Below are 22577 nucleotides of genomic sequence, written 5' to 3'. Positions count from 1 at the left end.
ACTATTGTACTTTTTATTAAAAAAAATTTAAATAAGAGTTTTAATAATAGTTTTTATTAATAAAAAGTTTTAATATTTTTTTTTTTCATATTTTCGTTTGGATTTATTTAGTGTTTTTGACATTTTTATAATTTTTTATAATTTTTTATAATTTTTTATAATTTATATATATATATATATATATATATATATATATAAATTATAAAAAATTATAAATATATATATATATATATATATACATAGTTTCTATTCATTTTATTTCAGTTTTAGTTTTAGTTATTTTAGTATATTAAGTTAAACTAAATGAAAATGTGAAATGTTGCAATTTCAGTTCAGTTAACGTTTATTTTATTTCAAGTAAGGAAAATGTTTGATTATAGTTTGCTAACAATTTTGTGTTTATATTAGAGGCAACTTATTCAACTGGTTCTAACCATCATTTGTTGGTGTTGATAGTAGCCTCCTAACTCTCCCTTTGTGCATCTGTAATCCTTTCCAAATAACTTACAAATAACTAAAAGTGAACTGGTGAAAGTGTGGCACTTTATCTGTTAGTGGCAGATAGGGTTCCCGAGGATAGTAAACAGAGCGCCTGAATGAATCAGCGCTGTGAACGTGAAGTCGCTTTTATCTTCATTAAAATTACTTCACTTTATCTTTATGGATGAATGAATTAAGGTGATGTTGCTCACACACAGGGGCATAGTTTGTGGGGGAGTTGGGGGGGAGATAACCCCCCCAATATTTATATCTATGCATTACAACCCCCCAATATTTGTACCATGATCACATGAAAAGGAGGCATACCCAAACTTCAACCCCCCCAATGTTCAAACCAAATCTACGCCCATGCTCACACATATAGACTGTATTCAGCTGAACTGGTTTAACCATTACCCTTACCCTTTATTATTTGAATTATATTATTTTACAAAGTTGTTATTTATCTTCATTTACCATATAACATATATAATTTAACAATCACATGTAAAGCTGAAGTTTTGACCTCAGAAACAGCTCTATTTACAAGTCAAAACACTAAAAGTCAAAGTAACACAAGAGTCAGGAAGGCAAACCAAATGTGAGGAGTAGAGCTCAATGTGACACCAACAACAGGATCAACATCACACGCACACACACACACACACACTAGGTGCTAACCGCAAAAGTAAGAGGCACAGGGGAAAGAAAAAAACAGAAATAGTCTTAAATGCCAGTTGCGCTCGCGCCATGGTGGATTCGCTATTTACATGCCGGAATTTGATAGTGGAAAGACCGAAGCCGTCTCCAGAGCGCATACGGATCTGCTCGTGCGCGAGGTAAAAGTGCGCAAGCAGAACATCTACGGTACAAGCCGGATTCACCATATCTTTATGTACACAATAATAATCTTTTACATTGTAATCCTTTTATTTTTAATATTTGGCATGTTTGTGTGCAGCTGTGCGTCCCTGTGTGTGTAATAAGCAGAGTGTGTGTGTAATAAGCAGAGTGTACGCGCGTTGTGGACCCGCCTATAGGCGCACATTACTGACGCGCTCTTTAAATAACAAAAAAATAATAATATTGCGCCATTGACTTTAGAGCAGGTTTCAGTCGATCAATGGCTCAGTCTATTTCAGTTCCTCAAAATAGCAGCGCTCCAACAATGCGCCAGAACACACTCGTTCTCAGACCAGCAGCCCATGGGTGAACAAATGGGCGGAAATGCTTTTGCTATTTAAACAAAGTGGCGCAGGACGTGAAAATGAAAACTGCGTCGGGCTGAAACCAGCAAAACACACTTGCGTCGCGCTTGGCTCTGCATCGTGCCGGGTGTAAGATAGGCCCCTTAGTGTGATTGCTGTTTGATTTCTGTTTTTCTCTTTAAAAGTTCTCTTCTGAATGAATGATTAATGATGTTGCTGTTTGAGCTGTGAAGATGAAGACATTAGTTCATAAAGCTTATGTTCCTGTTCTCTGTTTAAACAGATCAGCCTGCGGAAAGTTCACACAGCAGTTCAGGTACGTCAGTTCATTCAAAACTCAAATCTGCTTCTCAATTCTCACAATAATCAAAGAGTGCCATATGAAGAATTAATGGACTGTAAATATTCCTGTTAATATTCCCTACATATGACCCAAATAAATGACTTTTTGTTCCAGCATGTATGTCTTATGCAGAAACACACTACAAATACAGGAATCAGTGCATTGCAGGAACAAGTATACACACCTTTTGTGTTTACCTGGGTTTCTGCATAAATCAACATCATCTTCCCTTCAACTTAAGTCACATGACACACAAATTATATGTTTTGATATCATTGACTGTGCAGGGTGGAAAAAACATGTGAACCCTTGGGTTTTGTGTGTGACCCTCGTTCAGCAACAATAACCTCTACCAAACATTTCCTGTAATTGTGTTCAGAACTGGAGCAGAACTTTCAGACCGCTAGTGTTTTATTCTGCTCATTTTGCTGTTTTTCATAATAAATACTGTAGTGTTATAGAAACCATATAGTTTGAAGCCATATAGTTATTTTTATCATAGTGGTGACAAGACGTGCTATTTCACCTGTGGTTACCATGATCTGTACAACTCTTTCAGTGCCTCATTATTGTGTGATATCAACTCAGCTTGGTTAGATGTATGGCTTTGGATTTCTAGCAACTTTAGGGTCCAAATTATTTGGTAAAATAAATATTTTGTACAAAATAAAAATGTTGAGTTCATTACATTTGTTTTACAGTAAACTTCTCTAACATTTTGTACACTTACATTTTTTTCATTAACCATTTAAGTTCAGATCTATGTTTACAAAGTTTTTTACCAGGTTAATTAGTAGTATTTTGCCATCTACTCACTCTCATGTCGATATGTTTTTCTCAAAGAAACATGTATGACACGATATTGTGCATGTGTGTGTTCAGATGACACGTCAGCTGAGGAGAGCTCAGAGGAAGAGGAGGTCCATGAAGAGGAAGAGGAAGGAGATTCAGGTTGAGATTTGCTCTCTTTAATCTTTTCCGATACTTTTTTTACTTGTATCTCCTTAAAACATAAATAATGTACACTATATGAACAAAAGTATTGGGACACACTGCTTAATTCTTGAATTCAGGTGTTTCAGTGAGACCCATTGGCACAGGCGTATAAAATCAAGCACCTAGTCATGCTTGCTTACAGACATTTGTGAAAGTCAGATTGTGAAATTTCATCCCTGCTAGATATTCCACGCTCAACTGTAAGTAGTGAATCAGAAGATCATGTAAAGTCTCGGAGCGAACAGGTGTGTGAAAGTCACCAACGCTCTGCTGAAGACTTCCACACTTCCACTGGCATTGATATCAGCACAGAACCTGTGCGGCGGGAGCTTCACGGAGTGGGTTTCCCTGGCCCATTCAAGCCTCACATCAGCGAGCACAATATCAAGAGTGGGATGAAGTGTGTAATGCACACTCTCACTGGACTCTAGAGCGGTGAAACCTGACGAATCACGCTTCTCTGTGTCTGATGGGCGAGTCTGGGTTTGGCAGATGCCTGGAGAACGTCTCCGGCCTGACTGTAGAGTTTGGTGGAGGGGTAGGGCTGTGTTTCAGCCTCTTACTTCCAGTGAAGGGAGATACTGATGCTTCCGCATACCAAGACATTTTGTTCAATGCTATGCTTCCAACACTGTGGGAAGGGCTTTTCTATTCCAGCATGACTGTCCCCATTGCACAAAGCAAGCTACATAAAGACATGGATGGATGAGTTTGGTGTGGATGAACTTGACTGAGCCCTGACCTCGACCCCATCCCACAGAGATCGACCTTCTCGTCCGACATCAGTGCCTGACCTCTCAACTGCTCTAATGGGTAAATGGGCAAAGATTCCCACAGAAACTCCAAAACCTTGAGGAAAGCCTTCCCATTATAGCTGCCAAGAGGGACTGACTCCGTATTAATGTCTATGTATTTCAAATGAGCTGTGATTACAGTCCCGGCTGGTGTACTGGGCAGGTCTCCCGATACTTATGCACATATACTGTATGTGAACAGTAGTGTAAACTACGACAGTACTAAAGCCTAATATATAGCAATAAATAATCACAGTAATGGACACCAAGAGATTTTATTGTAATGACTTGTTTTATTGCAAGATAAAAATTAAATGTGAAGCTTTCAGGGCTCTTATAAATGGTCCAGTTTTTCACACCTCGAGTGTTCGATCAATCTTAATGATGGAATATCATGCTTTTTCAGACTCCAACACGAGATCCAGCGTAGAGAAGCCCAGCGGTAATTATACTCAACATGTTTCAGATGTTTACAGCGTGAGCTGATGTTGTGTGTTTGTTGAGTGTTGTGTTCATTTCTCCCATAATGCCTCAGATGAGCAGCTTCAGCCGTGCTGTGAGAAGTGCAGAGCTCTAAAGGTCAGTCTGTCTCTGAACACTGATAACATCAAACGAACATTCGTAGCTTAAAGGATCAGTTCACTTCAGAATTAACATTTTCTGATAATTTACTCTCCTCCACGTCATCCAAAAGCCATTTACAATTAAAATAAATAAATAAAAGGTAAAACAACGATTGGTGGACGATTTTGAAGTTGGAGTTTTTTCCCTTACCCAAACGAACCGAAACAAGCGTGACCTTTCAGCGTGATTATGTAATGTGTGGCGCATCACAGCTTGTGCAAGACGAACATTTGTGGTTAAAAGTATATAAATGTTTCTTTATAAAATGTCCACTGGTTTGTCTAGATCAGACTCTTATTCCTCGGCTGGATCGTGTCGAGACTGTGAAGCTGCACTGAAACTCACATTTAGACCTTCAATACGTTTGAAGACACTATATGGAGACAAATCCTGGAGTGTTTTACTCAAAAACCTTCATTTCTTTTCCACTGAAGAAAGAAAGACATGAACATCTTGGATGACGTGGAGGAGAGTGAATTATCTGGAAATTTTAATTCTGAAGTGAACTGATCCTTTAATGGGGTTTTACAAAACAGCTGCTTCATTGCATAGTAAACAATCAATTACTGAATATGCATATCTGCATATATCAGCATTCATGACCTATAATCACATCACAGTAGTAATATTTAAACATTTTGTAATCCAATTCAAACACATTATTTCGCCAACCATTTTAAATATAGCAAATAAATATATATTTATGTGTATAATAAATGAGTGTTTATTTATACATTTGGAGCAATTTAATCTCCTATATATATATATATATATATATATACAAAATGACTGTAGGTTAAGCTTTCAAAACTGTCAGTTTGATTGACAGATTAACTACTGGTAATGAATTTAATGCCGACATGCGAATGTTTTTCCCCTCACAGAATCCCAAATATGAGCTCGTCTCCCCCAGGAAACTGTCCAAAGAACGGCTCCTGTAAGTTCCTCTGTTCCAGATTCACTCAGTGTTGTTGCAGTACGGTGATCAGTCACATCTGACTCAGAAGTCACGTCCCCTTGCTTTATGACTCTCCTTTTTCTAAATGACCAGTGCTGAACTTGAACACGGCCAGGTTTATAAGAATGTGAGAAAGGATAATGTGAGAGTGGTCAAATGTGTCATTTTTTTTGTTTCTATTCCCCAGTGAATAATACACGAAGAAAGCCAAGTTTCTTAGAGCAACATGTGAACACTTCCATTCAAAAGTTTGCGGTCGATAAGATTTATTAATGTTTTTAAAAGAATTAAATGCATCTTTGCTGAATAAAAGTATTAATTTCTTCTTCAAAAAAACAAAACAATCTTACTGACCCCAAACTTTTGAATAGTACTGTGTGTGTAAACAGAAAAAAAGCATTTATACCAGTATTGAAATGTTAAACCTTTTTAGTGCCGTTAATCACGATTAATCACATCCAAAATAAAAGTTTGTTTACTTAATATATGTGTGTGTGTACTGTGTATAATTATTTTGTATACAGTGAGGAAAATAAGTATTTGAACACCCTGCTATTTTGCAAGTTCTCCCACTTAGAAATCATGGAGGGGTCTGAAATTGTCATCGTAGGTGCATGTCCACTGTGAGAGACATAATCTAAAAAAAAAAAATCCAGAAATCACAATATATGATTTTTTAACTATTTATTTGTATGATACAGCTGCAAATAAGTATTTGAACACCTGAGAAAATCAATGTTAATATTTGGTACAGTAGCCTTTGTTTGCAATTACAGAGGTCAAACGTTTCCTGTAGTTTTTCACCAGGTTTGCACACACTGCAGGAGGGATTTTGGCCCACTCCTCCACACAGATCTTCTCTAGATCAGTCAGGTTTCTGGGCTGTCGCTGAGAAACACGGAGTTTGAGCTCCCTCCAAAGATTCTCTATTGGGTTTAGGTCTGGAGACTGGCTAGGCCACGCCAGAACCTTGATATGCTTCTTACAGAGCCACTCCTTGGTTATCCTGGCTGTGTGCTTCGGGTCATTGTCATGTTGGAAGACCCAGCCTCGACCCATCTTCAATGCTCTAACTGAGGGAAGGAGGTTGTTCCCCAAAATCTCGCAATACATGGCCCCGGTCATCCTCTCCTTAATACAGTGCAGTCGCCCTGTCCCATGTGCAGAAAAACACCCCCAAAGCATGATGCTACCACCCCCATGCTTCACAGTAGGGATGGTGTTCTTGGGATGGTACTCATCATTCTTCTTCCTCCAAACACGTTTAGTGGAATTATGACCAAAAAGTTCTATTTTGGTCTCATCTGACCACATGACTTTCTCCCATGACTCCTCTGGATCATCCAAATGGTCATTGGCAAACTTAAGACGGGCCTTGACATGTGCTGGTTTAAGCAGGGGAACCTTCCGTGCCATGCATGATTTCAAACCATGACGTCTTAGTGTATTACCAACAGTAACCTTGGAAACGGTGGTCCCAGCTCTTTTCAGGTCATTGACCAGCTCCTCCCGTGTAGTTCTGGGCTGATTTCTCACCTTTCTTAGGATCATTGAGACCCCACGAGGTGAGATCTTGCATGGAGCCCCAGTCCGAGGGAGATTGACAGTCATGTTTAGCTTCTTCCATTTTCTAATGATTGCTCCAACAGTGGACCTTTTTTCACCAAGCTGCTTGGCAATTTCCCCGTAGCCCTTTCCAGGCTTGTGGAGGTGTACAATTTTGTCTCTAGTGTCTTTGGACAGCTCTTTGGTCTTGGCCATGTTAGTAGTTGGATTCTTACTGATTGTATGGGGTGGACAGGTGTCTTTATGCAGCTAACGACCTCAAACAGGTGCATCTAATTTAGGATAATAAATGGAGTGGAGGTGGACATTTTAAAGGCAGACTAACAGGTCTTTGAGGGTCAGAATTCTAGCTGATAGACAGGTGTTCAAATACTTATTTGCAGCTGTATCATACAAATAAATAGTTAAAAAATCATACATTGTGATTTCTGGATTTTTTTTTTAGATTATGTCTCTCACAGTGGACATGCACCTACGATGACAATTTCAGACCCCTCCATGATTTCTAAGTGGGAGAACTTGCAAAATAGCAGGGTGTTCAAATACTTATTTTCCTCACTGTATATAAATACACACACATATGCATGTATATATTTATGAAAAATGTAAATTTATATATAAAATATTTATATTTAATAATTATGTATAAATATATATACAGTATATACATGCAAATATTTCTTAAAATATGTGTATTTATATATACAAAATAATGAAACAGCACACACACATATATTATGTAAACACTCTCCCAGTAATGTTCCTGTTGTTCTGCTGTAGGCTAAAGCTGGATGCTGAGGGTGTGTATGAGTGTTCAGACACTGGGCTGGTGTTCGAGGTCTCCCAGCGCGTCAACATCACATACTGCATTCTCTCCTGGAGCAAGTTTAGCACGTACTTGACCGGATCATGGAAATTTGCCGGACCCATTTTTGATGTGGAATGCGATCCATCCATTCTCAAATCCGTCCAGTTCCCACACTCACTGTGTCTGGCAGGTACAGAGATATCAAGTCAAGTCAGCTTTATTTATATAGCCTATTTTATATATATATATATGTGTGTGTGTGTGTGTGTGTGTGTGTGTATAGTGAAAAGTAATTGCCAGTGAATTAAATTCTGCTGCTGTCAATATCAAATCAAATCAACTTTTATTCATATAGCACAATAAAAGCAACAGTAGTTGGCCATTGTGCTGTACGACAGGATAAATATCTAAAAAAACAAGAAAGACCACAAAACAAATGATAAAGGGAGTTTACATCAAAACCGCCAATCACCAAAACATTCAACATTAAAAAATCAAGGACAGTTGTAAGCCTGTGAAAAGAGGTCGGTTTTTAACTTAGGTTTAAAAACAGACTCTGTGGATACTAGTCTTAGGGATAGAGGAAGACTATTCCACAGTTTTGGACCAACATCAGACATCATTGATCTAGCAGAGTTATTTAATTTCAGAAAGGTCAGAGAGATATTTTGGAGCTAAGAGGTTCATGGCTTTAAAAACAAAAAGCAGGATTTTAAAATCAATTCTGTAACAAACCGGCAGCCAGTGCAACGAATGTAGTGTTGGGAAAATATGATTAAATGTCCTTGTAAGCATAATAATAAGCAATTATTCAGCTCAATTCTGTTCACGTTTGTTTCTCATCTGATAGTGTCAGTACAGGTAGATTAATATTAAGTGTGTAAATATCAGGTGACAGAATGGAGAAAGAAACCGTGGGAGGATCTTTCTCTGAGAGAAAAAATAGTTTTCTCATAAGTTTAACTGTAGGACTTTCGGTTTTGCGAAGTGCTCTTTGAATGGTTTTGACATGATGGAAAAATGTTTATTTGTCATTTCTCACTGTGTCTTCCTGTTTATGCGTCCGTCACTCTCAGCAGATGAAGACAACGAGGTGAAGTTCAGCGTGCTCCACGTGAAGAACAGCCGTGGTCAGATCGAGCCCTCGGCCGATCACTCCGGGAGTCACGTCAAATGGACCGTGTCTTCGCTGTCACCCGTGGGTCCCATTGTTCAGACGTCTAAGTCAGCAGAGCATCATGGGGTCGTGCAGGTGTTCAAAGAGGTGGGCCATGAAAACTCCTTCTCCTTCAGAGTTTACCTGGCTGGAAACAACTGCTCTGACATCAAGGTGAGGAAACCAGAGGGCTTCTGCTTTCACCAAACTATGACGAGTCCAACGCCGTTTACAGAGCATGGCTGACTGGCCGTATTCTTGGTAACCCTGCGATGTAAGCTTTTGGTAATTGCTATATTTAGATGTGATTTTAGGCTTAAACTAGAGCAAGGCGGCGCTGTGCACAGGGACCAGTGGCAGTCAGTAGGAGTGATGACGTCATCGTGACATCACACCAGTTTCACTTCTGCATCTCTGCCACTCTGTGGTGTTTGATTGAAGCGGGTGGCTTTGCAAAGCTATAAGGGGAATACACAACACAGCATCAGCTAAGCTATGCTAGGCCTGAGAGGCTCATAGGGAACAGTTTACCAAAGCATGCGAGGCCAAACCTAGCAGTCAGTACCTATAGCTACAACTTAGTATCACCACTATCCAAGGGGGAGCATATGTCCCAACCACAACAAAATCATAGAGCAAGGAGGTAATGGCACCATGGACCAGGCGGCTCTCTACCCCAAGGGAATCTTAGGGGAACTTAAGCCCTACTTAAAACCCCAATAACAAAAAGTGGCACCTAAGGTAATGGGTGCGATCCACCCATAATCCTTATTTCCAAGCTCATACCCTGACTAAGGTAAAGAGCACTCTAGAGACCAGTATGGCTAGCGATCTCCAGTGTTATGCCAAGAAATAAAAAGGATGTGATTACCTCTACTTTTCCATGAATCTCACTAAGAAGCTCACTTATCTGCATATGCCAACCCTAAGGAGGTACTCGTCTAAACGGGAAGCTTTTATCCCTACTTAAAATTCCGTTTACAGAGCATGGCTGACTGGCCGTATTCTCGGTAACCCTGCGATGTAAGCTTTTGGTAATTGCTATATTTAGATGTGATTTTAGGCTTAAACTAGAGCAAGGCGGCGCTGTGCACAGGGACCAGTGGCAGTCAGTAGGAGTGATGATGTCATCGTGACATCACACCAGTTTCAGTTCTGCATCTCTGCCACTCTGTGGTGTTTATTGAAGCGGGTGGCTTTGTGTTCATGTGTAATAGTTTCATCATCTGATAAATAATCCCTGCCCGGATTTCAGCATCGTGCTTTCAGTTTTCACAGTATCTGACACTTCCCATGACTACAATGTAGAGCTTGAATGAAACTCATGGAACGTCTTTCTAAATTATTTAAAAATGAGGGAAGAACAAAACAATAAACTTAAGGCCAAAAAAGGGCAAACTACAGTTACTGGTTTTATCTTACTATGCACAAATGCCTAGAATGCAAAGTTCTCTCTTGTTTTTGCATGTGTTCAGAATTTCTTAGATTGACAGTCTGGCCAAAAATTATGTCCACTTAATTTGACAATTAAAGCAATAGAGCATCACAGTCCCGCCCACAGCCGGTGCCGGAAGAAAGAATTCAATACAATTTCTCCATTGACAGTTGGGGTATAAGCCATAAAAACGTAACCATACATGGTAGACTTAAAACCAGCTACGGCTGTACTAAGCGATTGTATATGCTCATATAACCGCCAAAAGTTCATGGGGCACTAACTTTGTTTTGAGATAAATGCCTTTTATTCGTGATGTCTTGGAGAAGTACTTCATTACCCACAATCCTGAACAATCCCACAATCCCACAGTGATGCATCTGATTGGTGAAGCTCGTGTAACTGTCTGGTTAAACCCCGCGAAAGTCCGTGAAGACTGAAGATCATTAAAAAAAAAAAAAAAAAACCTGTGTTGCGTTTTTTGCACGGTAGATTTATCAGTGCAATCATGATCTCCTTGGCTGCCATGATGGCTTTTTTCAAGGAGGAAAACAAAAGTGTTAAAAGGGGTGAAAACCACTTCAAATCGGGTCATGTAGTTGAGTGTAGCGTGTCCGAGGGTCAGCTTGTGGGTTTTGTAAGGGCCAGCATGAGGGACAAGACCTACAAAGTTGTGGTGAGTTTTGCAGGGAGATGGCAACGTTAGTTAGCATTATCGTTTACGTTGGCTAGGCTACTGTAGCCTTCATATGGTATGAGTCATATCAAGCATTTTATGATGCCACTGTCAAAACAATATTTAGCTTAGGCATACCTCTTCATGCATTTACTGAACATTTGTGTAATAATTCATGGCAAGTTAATAAACTGAATATGATGCACTTTCTGGTATCACTTTTTAATTTTCACTTGTTGTTATTAAGAAAATACATTAAATGTTATTAAAATTAAGGATGAACTATAACTTCATGAATAAAATGAGCATGGACCACAAGTGGGAAATTGTTGAGGCATTTGTCAGCAACCTGCCCGTGGGCCGCTGAAACTGATGAGCAGCACGCCGCGGACCGCCAAAACTACTAAACCTCGCAGGCTGTTGGTGACCCGGCTACCGGCAGTTTCATAAACACGTCCACACACAACACAACATGCTAGACATTACAAATAATTGTAAAGTAGGCTAGAATGCATGCTACATGTTTTGGAACCTTTGAACAGAAACATCTTCAACCTGTCCTGTCAGCAGAGTGTCCTGTAATATTGAGAACAGGCGCGCTCAACTCCCAAATCATTTATGGGTGCGAGTAATAAAAAAGTTATCAAAAATAAAGATGAAAAACCGCACTCTCAAGGTATAATTTCATAAATGTATTGTAACCATGTCCACACAGACGCGTTTCGGCCTAAGCCATCATCAGTGTGTAGCAGAGTGTCCCTGTGTCATAAAGGGCTTTGAAATAAACACACAAACTACACACTGAACACGATTACTACTGAAAGAACTGCTAGAAACTGCACAAGAAAAAGTTCGCGTGGCTGTCGTCAGATTTGAAAGTCGCTCTAAAGGCTCTTTCGCGGTTGTGGCTTCAGTCGACTTCAGTGAGGCGCGGTGCTTTATGGGATGAGTAGTTCCTTCGCTCGGAAATGAAAATATGTACACAGTCTTGTACCTTTGACTTTTTTTGGATTTTCTCGTCGTTTTTTCACTCGAAATGATATGTTGTATGCCTATGAGTTCAGCCGTAGCTGGTTATCCTCAGACATGCTCTAAAACTCTTTAAATACGGATTTTCCAAAACGTCAATGGGAGAAATGAATGGGAAATTTACTTCCGGCACCTAAGCACTCTCGGGCTGTGGGCGGGACTGTGATGCTCTATTGACTCCAAGCTTAACTACGCAATATTGTTACAAAATGTTTAAGACATTTTTAATCATATATGAATGAAGAGTTAAGATGTCAATTTTCCTAGGCTGGACATCACTTTTGGCCACTACTGTATATAATGTATGATCTGTCCAAACAATGTCACTTCCCAAGTGTCACAATTTAAGGAATGCTCATTTTTTATAGGTAGAAAACATCTCAAGTTGTGAGTACAACCCTGAGAAAGGGAACGAAACGCTGCATCTTGGTGTTCATGCTGTGGGGTGCCAGTGTCTGAAGCACATGTAAACACATGCCAGTGTTCATTGGCTGACAGAGTGCCCATGAATATTAAAGGGCGCTAAGTCACATGGTATACACTCTTTTGTTTGAAGGAGAAGTGCAGGTGTGTCCCAACGAGAGACAGCTTCTCATTCCCCTTCTCAGGGAACAGGGTTGCATTTGCAACCTGAGACATTCCCTTTCAAAGTGGAACTCCGACATTGAGCTTGGTGTTGACGCTTTGGGGAATGCAATACCCACTATACCACGCTGAAGGAAATTCCTGGCTTACTAGGCTGTATGCAAGCACAAACACTTAAAGCACTTAAAAACTCTACGGATCCAACACAGAGTCAGAAAGAGCATGTGACTTGTGCAAGAGAAGCACAGTGACCCTGCTCCCTTAATCCAGTATCCACAAGTCAAGTCACCTTTATTTATATACAGCGCTTTTTACAATACAGATTCTTTCAAAGCAGCTTTACAGAGATAACAGGAAAATAATGCAACAAAGTTTGTTTCTAGAAGAAAATAGCGTCACAGTCCAGCTTAAGTAAGTTCAGTGATGGGTCATTTTTGTTGTAAAAAACGTTCATTTAGTTCACTTATATATGTAAGGGATAATGTATAGCGAGGCGGTTGTTATAGCGAATATGGGAATCAGCCTGAAGGGGTTGTATTCGCTATAACAACCGCCTCGCTATACATTATCCCGCTTATTACATGGCTACCTACAAAATAAATAAATAATTTGACACAAAATATTGATTTAAAAATGAGTTTATTGATTTAAAAACCATTGTATTGCTTCCACTAAAGAAAATAGTCTGTTCCGCGTCCATAGCAACGCTCTGTTTTTCATGGTAACGGTGTGTTATACTTCGCAGCGTCTGTTATCAAGAAATAACACACCGCACTCTACATTAGAATTCAACCAAGCCATGTAATTTATATATATAGCCGCTCTGGAGAAAACCGTGATGTCATCGTCCAGCTCAGTTTCGTTCTTATATAATAGTGTCAATGCAGGCAGATCAATAATATTGTTGAATATTAAATTAAATGTCCCCAACTAAGCAAGCCAAAAGCCAAAGGCGAAAAAGGTGACAGTGGCAAGGAACCAAAACTCCATCAGTGACAGAATGGAGAAAATTTACCTTGGGAGAACCCAGGCTCAGTCGGGGGCCAGTTCTCCTCTGGCCAACGAGCGAACAGTGTATGCTTATGATTCAGGCAGCATTACAGGTCAGAAGTCAGATCGGTATCAGAAAATTCAGAATATTATCCAGTTCCATCTGGTTTAAGATCAGAGTCACGCCGGTATGGAGACGGGTTTGTTGAGGATCAGTGCTGATGGCTGTCGTGTCGATGAGGCCTTCGATGAGAGTCTAGTTGACACGATCTCTGCTGACACTTCAGGGATGTGTTGTGGTCGTGTATAGGTGCATGTCCTCCATCTGGTCCGGATACGGCCCGGATCCGGCTGACTACATCATGTGTTGTGGTCGTGTCTAGACGCAGGTTCACCATCTGATCTGGATACGGCCAGACACTAAGGGAATATTCTCCATAACTTCTGACCTCAGATGAGGGAAGTCCAGGTTTAGACAGCCCCATTCTGGCCACCAGACAGCTAAAACCACAGGAGCAAAGCTATAAGGGGAATACACAACACAGCATCAGCTAAGCTATGCTAGGCCTGAGAGGCTCATAGGGAACAGTTTACCAAAGCATGCAAGGCCAAACCTAGCAGTCAGTACCTATAGCTACAACTTAGTATCACCACTATCCAAGGGGCAGCATATGTCCCAACCACAACAAAATCATAGAGCAAGGAGGTAATGGCACCATGGACCAGGCGGCTCTCTACCCCAAGGGAATCTTAGGGGAACTTAAGCCCTACTTAAAACCCCAATAACAAAAAGTGGCACCTAAGGTAATGGGTGCGATCCACCCATAATCCTTATTTCCAAGCTCATACCCTGACTAAGGTAAAGAGCACAGAAAATGACCGATCGTTTCGCTAGAAAAGACCCATATTTCTCGACTGGGATCGTGTAGAGACTTTGAAGCTGCATTGAGACGGACATTTGAACCTTCTTTGAACATTGGTATAGTTGGTTGCCATTGAAGTCCATTCTGTGTAGAAAAATCCTGGAATGTTTTCCTCAAAAACCTTAATTTCTTTTCGACTGAAGATAGAAAGACATGGATATCTTGGATGACATCGGGGTGAGTAAATTATCAGCAAAACATTTTTTGAAAGTGAGCTAATCCTTTAAACCAGGGCATCCTCACAAATCACTGCTCGCATATAGTTTGACTACATGGGAGACACTATACGAGCTGCATACAGATTCCTTCATGATCTCGACACCTCAATTTGGAGATCTAGGAGGAATGAAAAGGCTCACAGACTTATACAGTGCAATGCATAAGTGAATACACCCATGCTAAAGTTGACTAAAAAGAGGAATAAAAAATCATATTTTGGAAATTGAACTTAATGCCTTAATTTAAAAAATTAGGAAAAATCCAACCTTTAAGGACACCAATTTTCTTTGTGAATGAATAATGTATCGTAAATAAATAAATGTTCTTCCTTAAAATACATGGTGCATAAGTGTGTACACCCCTATGTTAAATTCCCATAGAGGCAGGCAGATTTTTATTTTTAAGTATTTTTAAAAAAACATTTTTAGGATACTATGCATCCTGATAAAGTTCCCTTGGCCTTTGGAATTAAAATAGCCCCACATCATCACATAGCCTTCACCATACCTAGAGATTGGCATGGGGTACTTTCCATAAGATCATCTCTCAATGCAAATCAAACTAGCTTTTAGGCTAACTGAAATAAAACCATGCCAATCTCTAGGTATGGTGAAGGCTATGTGATGATGTGGGGCTATTTTAATTCCAAAGGCCAAGGGAACTTTATCAGGATGCATAGTATCCTAAAAAAAATTTAAAAAAAATACTTAAAAATAAAAATCTGCCTGCCTCTATGGGAATTTAACATAGGGGTGTACTCACTTATGCACCATGTATTTTAAGGAAGAACATTTATTTATTTACGATACATTATTCATTCACAAAGAAAATTGGTGTCCTTAAAGGTTGGATTTTTCCTAATTTTTTTAATTAAGGCATTAAGTTCAATTTCCAAAATATGATTTTTTATTCCTCTTTTTAGTCAACTTTAGCATGGGTGTATTCACTTATGCATTGCACTGTATGCAGGACAGCGGAGGAGGCGGATTATAAATAACTCCCGCCTCAACTCTCAACTCCAATTCCTCAAAACTAGACACGCCATATTACTATTCTCTCCGCCAGGTCAGAAGTGCCCACAGAGCGGCTCCCTGAAACAACATGAGAGCAATGGTGTTTGCTTATTCTTCCAATCCAAGTTAGAGATTTCTTAGAGCAAGCTTCCGAAAACAAAAAATGGGATTTGAGAGCAATGGAGCTATCAGGAGAAGTCAAGAAGGGGAAAAACTCCCATCAGACTCCTCCACTCCACCTACAATACTACTCAGCCGTGGGACCCGAACCATGAGGTGCAGACGCTCGACTTTCAGGAGAGAATCAAGCATGGGTGGAGATTATCACAGTGAATGCGTTCAGCTCCCTCGAGAGCAGAACACGTTCCTTGCAAATGCTTGAGTCTCATCGCTATAAGAAAGTCAAGCAAGAACAGAGCTTCCTTTTGCAAATGCATTGCCATGAGTGCCTCCAACTCCCTCAAGAGTCAAGTCAAGTCATCTTCATTTATATAGCGCTTTTAACAATGTAGATTGTTCCAAAGCGGCTTTACAGAGATACAAGGATAGTTTAAAGTAACAGAGATTGTTTTGGCTTTATAGCAGCTCTAGAATAAAGTTATTTTCCAGCTAAAGTTAGTTTGATTGATTCACTTCCGTCGCAACGATCATTAGTTATTGACTTAGGGGCCGCTAACACGGCACAGTTTTAACAGGAAACTCTACACAGACTTTAAACGTGAAACCTGTGAGAACGCTGATGGCGTGCACATGCGTATTACGAGCTCAGTCTGTTGGTATGCGCGTTTGAATATATGTGCGCAGGTTTGTAATTCCCTACAAACCAAGCCTTAAAAAACGACTTGTCTGGCCTTAACATTTTTGATACAGAATTTTATCACTTCGGGGTAGATATGCAAACCGAATTTTCCCGACAACGCTTTATCTGTAGAGAGGTAAAGGGATCCTCCATAAGGAGAAACTAGTTGGCACTTTAGCACCCCGCTATGACATCAGGTCCAGGCGCAGGTCCTTCATCTGGTCTGGATACGGCCTGGATCCGGCGGACTGCGGTGAACCTCGGGATAAACAGAGAGACTAATATTAGTGTAGACGCCATTCTTCTCATGATATAACGAGTACATCAGGATTCATGGGAAGTGTTCCCGGTTCTGCACCTAAACTAATATTGAATTATAGAAGTCTATAATGTGTTATGTGTATGCTAGGTCAAAGAGATGTGTTTTTAGTCTGGCTTTGACCTCACAGAGTGTGTCTGCTTCCCGGACAATGGTAGGAAGACTGTTCCAAAGTTTTGGTGCTTAATAGGAGAAGGATCTACCGCCAGCAGTCGATTCTGATATTCTATAAGAGACAAAACTGCTCAGTGCAAACGCTAGATTTATCCCCCAAGAGAGAATCAAGCAGGAACAAAAGCTTGAATGCATCACAATGAGCACATCCATCCAACAGATTCTCAGCTTACATGCGCATACAAACAAAACCGGCACATGAAAGAAAGTTCAGTTTGGTGCCTGCACACTGTTCATTTCAGTTGAATAGTTTTTGTGTTTATCTTTATTTTTTTTTTAACTTTATATTAGTTAGGATGGTAGTTTTTGTTGTGGAATAAATTGGAATTGAGAATTGTGAAACGTCATAGGTATCTAACATTTGTGTGATCACAATACAAGGTTACATGGGTAAAAAACAATGAAAACAATAACTATTGTATTTTATTTATTTATTTATGTGTCAGGACAAGTGGAAATATTGGCAGGGTAAGTAAACGTGGAACACTAGAAAATAGGAAAAAAATGATTAGTGTTGAGCCCAGACGTTTCTGTAAAAGCTATTACAGTAGTTACAAATATCAGGTTGTCACTTGATTTGCTGATTCTGAGGTCAAGAACACATTTCATATTAAAGGTTTATTTAACATACCCTGTTCAATGTAAAGTGTCATCTTTACAGTAAAATCTGTGAGCTGCACTTGATGATAAATATCACTCAAAAAATGACTCAAATGACAGAAGAAATTACAGCACCTGACTCAGAGCTAAATTTCCAGGTTAGGTACTCACCAGTGTGGCCCAGGCCAAAACTTTTGAATGGACCAGATGTTCCTGAAATGCTTACTAAATGTCATTAATTAACATTCCCTGATGGGGTTTCTCTCTGTCTTCTGCTGTGGTTTTAATCATCAAATTCACACGTGAAATAACTTCCTGTGGTCTGAGCACCCACAGAGCGGTTTCAGTTTCAGTCAGTCAAAAGAGCTTTGCTTGACCTTCAAGGAAAAGTTCAGCAAGAACTGAAAAATCATATAGTCATTTACAGGACTCAAATGAATATGAGATATTCAAAATAAAATAAAAGATTTTGTAAGCATATTGCATAGTTATGCTTTGAGTAAATAGTTTTTTTGTGTGTGATAATGAAATGAAACCCACCCAAAAAAATGTTGTCCACGGTTTCATACAAAGAAATTATGAACATTATGAAATTATGAACATTATGAAAATTATTTCATAATTTCATAATTATGAAATTACTTTACTTCAAAATTTCATAGTTATGAAATTATGACCCAGTCCCCATTACTTGCAAAAACAAGAGCGAACCAATTAAATATTGGTAACACTTTACAATAAGGTTCATTAGTTAACTACCTTAGTTAACATGAACTAAGAATGAACAATACTTCTACAGCATTTATTAATCTTAGTTAATATTAATTTCAACATTTACTAATACATTATTAAAATCAAAGGTTGTATTTGTTGACATTAGTTAATGCACTGTGAACTAGCATGAACAATGAAGAGCCTGATTTTTATTAACTAACATTAACAAAGATTAATAAATACAGTAACACATGTATTGCTCATTGTTAGTTCGTGTTAGTGAATACATTAACTAATGTTAAATAATTTTAATGTGTTACCGAAAAATGTATAACTGATTGTGTTATAGTCAATGTACAGTATGTTTTTTCTTGTGAGCTTTTTGTTTTTCTATGCATTTTTTTTGCATAGTAAAATAAAACCTGTATCTGCAGTTAACCCTTTTTTGCCAAATAATTAAGTCAGATAAATACCTTAAACTAGTTAAGTGTTTTGTTCTTCCCTAATGTTTAAAATATTAAAAAAATTCTCCTCATATTTTGATGGTTTAATCGAACTTGTAGGGTCTTTAAAAACAGGTATCCCCTCCAGACATCACTTTTGGCCTGACACAAAGAATAAAAAACAATATGACCAAATTCCTAGTAAGATGGATGAGTGTCTATCAATAAATACTTATTTGTACTAATAGTAAAAGCTTAATCACTCGGTTGAGATCCACAGTCCACTCAGATGGCAGAGCGCATCGTTTCTGTCCGGTTAAAAACACTTCTTCAAACATTCATTTGTCAAGATCACTCTTTTTCTCTTAAAAAATATTCTAAAAGTAATGGAAAATAACATATACAACAAACAGAATCCTATCAATCCACATCGCAATATTTTAATTGGATTTTTGATTTACATTATCTCGGCTGGAACGTTCGATTGGTATCTCATGAACAGTACTCAAATGGTTCCAGTCTTTCTCATCCAACAGGAGTTTTTCTGTTAGGTTAGGTACTCACCTCAATTGTGGGGTACCCCAGGGATCGATTCTGGCACCCCTACTATTCTCATTGTACATGCTACCCCTAGGATCAATTATGAGTAGATTTGGTGTGTCGTACCACTGTTATGTGGATGACACCCAACTCTACATACCTATAAAACATAAAGATAACTCTGCATATAAGAGATTACAAGACTCTCTTCACGAACTCAAGCTGTGGCTGACTAACAATTTCATGTTGCTTAATGATAAAACCCAAATTATCCAATTTGGTCCAAATACACCTCACCTCCGACGTTAAAAACATAGGATTTTATCTCGACAGTAGTCTCAAATTGATCAAACAAATCGATGCCACAGTCAGCGCCAGTTTTTCCACCTACGCCGGTTAGCCAAAGTCAGACCATTTTTAAACAGGGATAGCTTTGAAACAGTCATTCACGCTTTTATTTCAACACGACTCGACTACTGTAACCCATTATATGTCGGGTTACCTCTCTCTTCCATCTCTCGTCTCCAGATGGTCCGAAACGAGATCACATCACCCCCAATCCTACGTTCTCTCCTTTGGTTACCAGTCCGATACAGAATTGATTTTAAAATTGTAATATTCGTTTATAAATCTCTCAGCAACCAAGCCCCCAAATACCTTTCTGACTTAATTGTCACTCGTGGATCAATCACAAACTTAGGGCAAACCCTAATGTCAAGTCAGCTTTATTTCTATAACGATTGTTTCAAAGCAGCTTTACAGTGATAAACCGGAAAATAGTGTTACTGTTGAACAATGAGCTGTAAGCAGCGCTACGACGACAATAGACAGTGCAGTCAAATGTTGATTCAGTTCAGTTCAGTAACAGCGACCAAGAATGTATTTAGCAAGAATCATAGTACGGCAGAAACCTTGTTGTATTTGTTTGGTTTCGTCAAGATGTGACCGATCCTGTAACCCTGAGATTGTTGAAGATCTTTCGCTGTATGTAAAAGACTCTGCTGTCATTGCTGCAGGACATCAGGAGGGCCGTTCGGCGGGCAAACAACTGTAAGAACAACAAGAAGTATATTCACGTAGACAAGCCGCCCACGTGCATGCTGGAGGAGAACAGAAAGTACCGTCTGATCAGCGAGCCCATGGGTCACATCACACCCGAGGTAAGCGGAAGGGTAGGCCGGTGATCCCAGCACACTCAGCAGTGCAGGCTTTGAGGAGAGGTGTGTGTGTGTGTGTGTGTGCAGGACATGCTCTTCACACCTGTCATCGTGGAGGTGAAGGGATACTTCGAGGTCTTCTTTGAGGAGAGTCCTCCTTTCAAACTGTCCTTGACAGACGCCGACTCGGGACAAACCGTGTGGACCGCGACCATCAGAGAGGGTACGGCTTCAGGAACACACACACACCCGTGGCTCTTTTCACATAGCTTGCTGCCAAAATTTCTTTTTTTTAAATAACTTTATTCAAGATGTTACTCCTGAACTTACAGAAATCATATTTTCCCACCTCAAGCCTGAAATACCAGGCCAAACCTCCCCAATACTCAACCAGTTTAATGTTACGTGTTAAACTCTCAGCTAAATTGTGACATTATTCACCCCTATAACAGCAAGTTTAGAATGAGGACACAAAGTCTGGTAGTATCACTCAGTGCCTTATGATAAATCCTTTGCAAAAATGACTGATTACAGACAATGTAATCATGATGCCATACTGCTAAAGACTTACTTTTGTGTCAACCACGTAGTCAAAGGTATTATTTTCATGTGTCTCCCTTAAATATGAAGTCAGAAAGATGCTATTATGTCAAACGAGGGAAACATCACAGGGATGAACAGAGTGCAGGTCCAAAGACAAATTCTGTGTTTGCTCAGAAAAAAAATGCGTTGTATTCTACAGTAAACCTCCTGAGAATGACCCTTGACCCCTGTGTGTGTGTATATATATGTGATTGTAAAGAAGACTAAATCTTATGTTAAATCTTTTACAGGAGACTGTGTACATCATCTAGACGAAAACCCCAGAAAGCCAGTGAAAGGTATGGCGTGTGAATGTGTGTTTCTAGCACTTTTGGCTCCATCGTCCCGGAGTCAGTGGGTTATTTGAATGGGTTTTTGGTCAAATCCTTGAAATAAGGTCTGTGGGAAATATATTTAGGGCCCTATTTTAAGGATCTAAGCGCATGGTCTAAAGCGCAGGGCGCAAGTTAACTTAGTGCGTGTCCGAATCCACTTTTGCTAGTTTAACGATGGGACAAATGGTCGGCGCTCCCGGCGCATGGTCTAAAGGGTTGTCCCTATTCTCTTAATGAGTAATGGGTGTGTTTTGGGAATTACGTGCGTTAAACCAATCAGAGTCTCATCTCCCATTCCCTTTAAATGCCAGTTGCGCTCGCGCCATGGCGGATTCGCTATTTACATGAGGAATTTGATAGTGGAAAGACCGAACGCGTCTCCAGAGCGCATACGGATCTGCTCGTGCGCGAAGTAAAAGTGCGCAAGCAGAACATCAACGGGACAAGCCGGATTCACCATATCTTTATGCACACAATAATAATCTTTTACATTGTAATTCTTTTATATTTAGTATTTGGCATGTTTGTGTGCTGCTGCGCATCCCTGTGTGTGTAATAAGCAGAGTGTACGCGCGTTTTGGACCCGCCTATAGGCGGACATTACTGACGCGCTCTTTAAATAACAAAAAAAAACATATTGTGCCATTGACTTTAGATCAGGTTTCAGTCGGTCAGTGGCTCAGTCTATTTCTGTTCCTCAAAATAGCAGCGCTCCAACAATGCGCCTGAACATACTTCATTTTCAGACCAGCCGGCGCACAGATGGGCACAAATGCATTTGCTATTTAAACAAAGTGGCGCAGGACGTGAAAATGAAAACTGCGTCGGGCTGAAACTAGCAAAACACACTTGCGCTGCGCTTGGCGCTGCATTGCGCCGGGTGTAAGATAGGGCCCTAAATGTCATCAGGCTAAACAGGAGAACTCATCTACTCACTAGTCCGCTTTTACAGCCTCTATCAAACTCTTCAAACAGAAGAGCTCTTTCACTGCCATTGAACATTTTTCACTGTTATATGGTAGGGGGCGATAGTACACATCTAATGAAAGAGTACTGAATCTCCTGATCAAAACACAGGAGAAGAAGATGCAAAAACAAGCGACATCATATG

General features: G+C 39.7%; 1 protein-coding gene across 3 annotated transcripts in view; it reads left to right on the top strand.

The window, feature by feature from the left end:
* The window catches only part of LOC311091618 (NACHT, LRR and PYD domains-containing protein 1a allele 5), a 34511-nt gene that overhangs the window by 7921 nt on the left and 4013 nt on the right, over nucleotides 1-22577 (top strand). Inside the window, exons 3-12 of one of the 3 annotated variants that reach the window (XM_084127618.1) lie at nucleotides 1972-2004; nucleotides 2914-2982; nucleotides 4228-4263; nucleotides 4357-4400; nucleotides 5330-5382; nucleotides 7750-7967; nucleotides 8857-9107; nucleotides 20409-20552; nucleotides 20637-20772; nucleotides 21383-21430. In XM_084127618.1, the coding sequence (XP_083983744.1) occupies nucleotides 1972-2004; nucleotides 2914-2982; nucleotides 4228-4263; nucleotides 4357-4400; nucleotides 5330-5382; nucleotides 7750-7967; nucleotides 8857-9107; nucleotides 20409-20552; nucleotides 20637-20772; nucleotides 21383-21430 (1032 nt within the window). Of the gene's footprint in view, nucleotides 1-1971; nucleotides 2005-2913; nucleotides 2983-4227; nucleotides 4264-4356; nucleotides 4401-5329; nucleotides 5383-7749; nucleotides 7968-8853; nucleotides 9108-20408; nucleotides 20553-20636; nucleotides 20773-21382; nucleotides 21431-22577 lie in introns of all 3 variants that reach the window. The other 2 variants (XM_084127617.1, XM_084127619.1) reach the window with 2 other exon arrangements.

The sequence above is a fragment of the Abramis brama genome (genome assembly GCF_963993115.1).
Source record: "Abramis brama genome assembly, chromosome: 10".
Taxonomy (NCBI): Eukaryota; Metazoa; Chordata; class Actinopteri; order Cypriniformes; family Leuciscidae; genus Abramis; species Abramis brama.
Note: the sequence above shows the minus strand (reverse complement) of the source record. Positions and strands in the feature narration are given on the sequence as shown.